Source organism: Nicrophorus vespilloides, unplaced genomic scaffold (assembly GCF_001412225.1).
Source record: "Nicrophorus vespilloides isolate i.1.1-1 unplaced genomic scaffold, Nicve_v1.0, whole genome shotgun sequence".
In the NCBI taxonomy this organism is placed as follows: domain Eukaryota; kingdom Metazoa; phylum Arthropoda; class Insecta; order Coleoptera; family Silphidae; genus Nicrophorus; species Nicrophorus vespilloides.
Genome location: NW_017100083.1, coordinates 518549 through 525107, shown reverse-complemented (window position 1 = coordinate 525107; position 6559 = coordinate 518549). Strand labels below are relative to the sequence as shown.

General features: G+C 28.2%; 1 protein-coding gene across 1 annotated transcript; it reads right to left on the bottom strand.

Annotated features, from left to right (window-relative positions):
• Positions 1 to 3102: 3102 nt before the first annotated feature.
• LOC108567024 (transcription elongation factor 1 homolog) lies at positions 3103 to 3408 on the bottom strand. Its single transcript, XM_017927208.1, has 2 exons — positions 3293 to 3408; positions 3103 to 3235 (listed from the first exon to the last, which is right to left on the bottom strand). Exons 1-2 carry the CDS (start codon positions 3406 to 3408, stop codon positions 3103 to 3105), a joined length of 249 nt encoding a protein of 82 aa, XP_017782697.1.
• Positions 3409 to 6559: the final 3151 nt, after the last annotated feature.

Sequence of the window (6559 nt, the reverse complement as noted above, 5' to 3'; positions counted from 1 at the left end):
TTTATTAATTACAATTAATGTTACTTATGTAATTTGAAATAATTAAATTTAAATGTTCATTAACATAACAAATATTTTCATTAAAGACAAGAAAAACTTATTTTTTACTACAAAAAATGTAATTTAACTTGACCAATAATAATTGGAAAATATAAAATGTTACTATTAGTACAAATTTAATGAATAGATGTCGTTAAATTATATTTTTATTTTAACTATCATTCAATGTAAAATAACCATTTTTTTTTACTTATATTTTTAGTTAATTAAAATATTATTTAATTCAGTTTATCAGATTTGTTTAGTATAATAGTATTCTGATATTATTTTTCGGGTATTTCCAACCTAGTTTCAATACGAAACAGATACGTTACAATATTTGTCCATGAATTTGACGCTGGTTTTAATTGAAAAGTATTATTTTGTATATCTTTTTTATTTCCAATTTATCACAATTAAATAAATCCAATATGCAAAATGAATCTCAATATAATTAAGTTTAGTAGTAAATAAAATAACGTTAAAAGTCATAAGTACAAGTTTTATTCATAGATGGCGCTATAATCAATTACAGTGGAACCTCGCTTAACGAGTTTCAAAATTTCCAGAATTTTACTCGTATAGTGAAACATTGAATGGAAATTATTCGAAATACCAAACAAATGAAAATATGTTATGTATATTTGTTATTAATTAAGTAAATATAATTAATTTTAACAATTAATATTATTACCATAGGTAATTTAATAATAAATAAATAATAATTAATAAACTTACCAATTTAGTATTATTTCAATTATTTAATAAAATACACGTTAAAACAAAATATAAAAAAAAAAAATTGTTAATTTTCTTTCGGTGTAATTTGTGGGGGATTTGTATCATATTTGCAACCCAAATGGATACGTTTATGCATTTATCCTGGAAATTAAAGTTGTGTTTTTTTTAAATTCGGTGGTGAAATAATGCATTAAATAATGAATAAATGATCTTTGCGGTGTACGCTAAATATTGCAGCTTTTTTTTTATATATAAGCGTTAGAAGCGTCGGCGTCGTTGTTGTTGTTTAATACCCGGGGATTCCCCCCCTTCTGTGCGGCGTGGCTTTAATTAAAAAGTTGGATAATGAAATTTCGCCGACCAGGATGCGAAACGGCGTGTCGGTACAAACAATTACCCTCCGATTGAATGGAATTAATTTGAGGGGAGGCTAAAAACTGCGGTTTTGCAGTGGACGAGAGAGAGAGAAAGAGAGTGGTAAAAGTGTGATATAGAAACGGCACGGACAATACCAGTTACATATATAACATTCGCACGTTGCACACAGGCTGCTGCTGTGGAAAAATCCCCTAAATCTTTGCTAGATGTGACTGGAACACATTCCCGACACGTATGCTTCAATCCGATATTTTACCGGCCACATTAATAACCCGACCAAGATTTATTTCCGACACACACGAAGATTACCAATCAATATCATTCGAATTAGATACACACATCCATGTTCAGAAGAAGAAAAAAATGAGTATAGATCTTTTTGCACGTTTCCGACTTTAAAAAGATGTTATTCAGCAGATTTTGACTGGTAAAGATCCAAGTTATATAAATCGTCACGCAAATAAGACGTGGATCAACGTGACTTTGATGTTAATCAATATTACAATATTATCAGATGAACGTCACAATGACGTAAACGTTGACGTTAATCAATGTCTTAAAGACAGTAGACATACGTCACAATAGCGTCAAAGCTACCTTCTCGACCGATTAAAAAAAAATCCCGTTTTCCCGGGAAATTAAAAAAAAAACTCGAAACATTTGTCCCGGACTGTTCGAAACATCACTTGGTCTTTAAACCAATTATTTATGTATAAAATAAATAATTTTGTATTTATTATTTTAGAATTTATTTTTTAAATTTACTTTGTTCAATAATTTTCAAATTATTGGAATTAGATACACATATGTTTAGAATAAAAATAAAAATGAGTAAAGAACTTTTTGCACGTTTCAGACTTATATAAATCGTCACGCCAATAAGACGTCGATCCACGTGAAAATGATGTTAATCAATATTACAATATGAGATGAACGTCACAATGACGTAGAGTCTCTACTTTGACGTTAATCAACGTCATGAAGACGGTAGACATACGTCACAATAACATTGGTGAACGTCAATAAGAAGTCAAGACAATTTTCCCAACCGATTAAAAATATAATTCCCGTTTTCCCGGGAAAAAATAATTAAACAATCTTGAAACATTTCACCAATATTGCTTGAAAACTCGCTTAGTGTGAAAAACTAAATATTCTTGTATTTAGTTTTTCACAGTAAATATTCTTGTATTTAGTTTTTCACACTAAGCAAGTTTTCAAGCAATATTGGTAAATTCGAAGAAAAAGGGTCTCAATTAATTTTTTTTTGTTTTAAAATTTTCAAATTCAAGTATAGTGAATCCGGACTAATCGAAGCCGTGCTAAACGGTGTATCATAAATAAAATATAATATAAATTATGTAAAATGAATGAAATGTAAATATTGGTTTTATGTGATTTATTATGACAATTCCAAATTGGTAATAATTGTTTGCTTTAATTTATTATTATAACATAAAATAAATCACAGCTATTATTTAAAAATTAGTAAATGCAAACTTTGTTATCAAAATAAATACTAACAATATTTATAATTTGTAGATGCTCGATTATAGGTATATTCAAAGGGTAGAAACATCTAATTCCACAACGGCGGTATTCACACATATGTTTATTCGAGGTCATTACAGATAGTTAATAACATAGAGAGAGAAACACAGGATACATAGAGATCTTACAGTATCATAAGCGCAAAATACAGAAGGACACCGTAACAAGAAACAATACAGAGAACCTTACCGGAAATTGAGAGACAAGAAAAGAGCGACAAAAGAGAAAAGAGGTAGAACCCTTACCAGTCCTTCCTGGAATCCACCGTACCGTACGTCATATAAACGGGCTGGAGTGAGTGCCACAATGAAATTAAAATAATAAAAAGTAATCTAACTTCATAACTTATAGATTTTCCAAATTAATTATTAAGTGCAAAATATTACAAAAAAATCAATTGGCCAATTCACAAGCATCTATCCAATCGTTATAAACGTCGATTGGGTCATAAAGTATGTTTATATTCGTTTGGAAATCCTCCTTGCAAACTCTGCATGAAATCTTCGCAGTATTTCGACCTTTGTCCCTAAAATTAGTAATAATTATCTAAACTTATTCGCACATTTTAATTGAAGCAACTCACATTTTTACTTCACAAGACTGCTCATGATTGCAAAACGGACAATTAAATTGCTGATCGAGTGGTTCAATCGCCTTCCTTCTAGTCGGTGCTTGTCTTTTCGATTTTCTGCGACCCATCTTATATAAATCAGTATTCCAAAATAATAACAAATTTTATTTTTAATGATTAAAATGTAATTAAAGATTCAACAAAATACTTTATTCAATAGAATTAACCGCTTTAGAATAAATACATTAATTACAGATGATATTTCTTGTTGATACAAGCTCGTACTGATTACCTGCACTTACGTACCAATTGCTTGGAGTGTTTTCAGTGCGCATCGAAGAGCGCTCCTTACGTTCTCAGAACTAATGACCGCATTTGCAATATTTCTCGGGAAATTTTTAAGATTTGAATTTCCCGTGAAAAGTGAGACACTTTTATTATTTGTTTCTTTATTTTTTTTAGAATTTTTTATTACTTTTTTAATAAAAATACTGCTATAAAGTGTCTATAATAAAATATGATTATTTTATATTAGAATTTTAATTGATTTACAAAAACAATCATAAACAATTATTATAAATTCAATAATTACCAAGAAATTGAGTTCATTCATGTATAGTTTTAAAGAAATTTTCCAATTTAAACCGATGTTTACATAGAGATTAACGGTAACGGTGATAGTATCAAATAATATCCGATAAGTATTCAACGTAAAACTACAATTGAAACGTTTCCAAAGCACTCCACGTACTCTAAGCTTTAAGCCCCAAATCGATTTTAGAATGAAAACCACTCTAAATTCTTCCCTATTCAAAACTATTTATTTAACGTTCTTATTTCCACCTTTAAATCTTTATTTATTTTATATCAATCATTAAAATTAATTAAGTTTTGATTTTTATTAATATTTACAATTATTTATAGACAATAATTTGGATAAAAATCCAATCAAATTGTTTAAAATTTTCTAATAAAAAAAAATATATATGGGAGATTCTTTTTGAAAGGAAAGATGAGATTATAATTGTATTCAATTAAATCTGAGTATGATCACAATACTCTCATTACATTCCCCATTGATTGAGCTCTGATATTAATGATGTTGTAATACTAAATTGGTACATAATGATTTGATAATAATATCAAGTCAGAATATAATTTACTCATGTTATTCCATACATATGTTACTATATAATAATAATATACGTTTTAATTCGATTTTGACTGGTAAAGATCCAACTTATATAAATCTCTACGAAAATAAGACGACTATCGGCGTCGCAATGACGTTAATCAATATTATAATAATGTCATGTAAACGTCACTGTGACGTAAGGTCTCTATGTTGACGTTAATCAACGTGGTAGATGTACGTCACAATGACATCAGTTAACGTCATTAAGACGTCAAAACAAAATATAGATTTCCCGTATTCCCGGGAAAAGTATTAACAAAAATAATGTAAAGCTACAGACTTGGTTTTTGATGTTATTTAAAAAATATCATTTTCTATAATGCAATGTTAATGAAAAGTTTTATAAATTTGTTTAGAATTTAGTGGTTTTCTAATATAATTAAACGTTTTTAAAAATCCAATTTAACTAAGCGTTTTTTCAACACGCAAAATTGATCTAAATATTCACTAAACTCCAATTTAACTAAAAGTTTATATATGTTTTAATCAAAATCATAAAAAAGTGAGAAATGTGAAAAATTTATGGAATTCAAAATAAAATTTATTTGAAATACATAAATGTTAACTGCAAAATGTTTTGCATAGTGTATTAATCACACGCAACAAAAGCCCGACGATCTTTCACTCATTGGACAGTTGGAAATCGCCCACCATATTATTATACAATAATGAATGACAATGTATAACATGTTTGCAGCTTTCAGCTTTTATGTATAATCTATGTCATTCGATGCGGAATTTCGGTGGTCCACATGACACGTTTCAAAATGCAACAAAAATCCCTATGAACTCCACTAAACTAGAGGTTAATACATGCATAATAAACCAACAGTTACAGTCTATTACGTTTCCGTTTGATTGACGTAAATTTAATAATAAAAATAAGTAATAATTTCATAAAATTAAATAAATCATAATATTTTTTCAATTTGAAATAAAAAAAACAATTATTTTCCAAATTAAAATCTTTTAATTATGTAATTTTATAAATAAAATTAGTGAATTTATATCTTTCTATTCCTGAAGATAATAATTTGTTAGATTTATTTATAATTATATAATTTTATACAAAATGTAGTGAATTAATAGTATTAGTTTTTCTACTTTTTCATTCAAAATATTTTGATTATGATTTTTTTTATAATTTTGTGAATGATTTATCTATGGATAAGAGCAGTGATCGGTAATTTGCAGCTCTGGAGCCCCATGCAGCTTTTTTGATGACAAATTGCGGCTCCCAGTTCTCACTGCAATTTCATTAGTAAATATAGGAATCGTAATGTTACTTGCGGCTCACACGCCATTTTAGACGGTAATATCTTAAAACTGGCTCTTTGCTATAAACAAATTACCGATCTATGAGGCCCACAAGGCTAATTTTAGAGAGTAATATCTTAAAACTGGCTCTTTGCTCCTAAAAAGTTACGTGATTTACAGTATCAACTAGCACGGAATCAAGGGAATAACATGAATTGACTTTATATGTATTATACATAAACTACACGATTCAATGAGATTAAATTATGTATTACAAATAAATTGGCTTCAGGAATCTGGTATTAATTATCAATTTCACTACTAAGTTCAGTATAATTGCATTTCAACTAGCTTCCTGTATATATATTTTTTTTATTTCGGTACTCACGTGAAGAGGGTTATCCTCTCATGAATATTGTATAACATTATAAAGAGGGGGCCTCCATAAAGTCCCTAATTATAACGATGATCTGTTGTATTACATTATAGAGTTTCAGTTATCCGAGCTAATTGGGGCGGAAGATACCTATCCTTTCCGCCCTCTGGATCAACATTAAAAAAAATGTAATTGAAGCATCAACCCACTTCGATCAAACTAATCCTTTGTTAATTTTTGACATATTTAACATAATTTTCTATCCAAATTTCAATTACATTTGTATAAAACTATTTAAAGTATGTATTATGTATTTGCTTTCAATTTTGTTATCAATCATAATATGTCATATTTTGTCAAAATTTTAATGACATGATAAAATTTGACATCTTACCATGCAATAAATGACATTTGACACATGACGTCCAAATAACAATTACATTTGTATCTA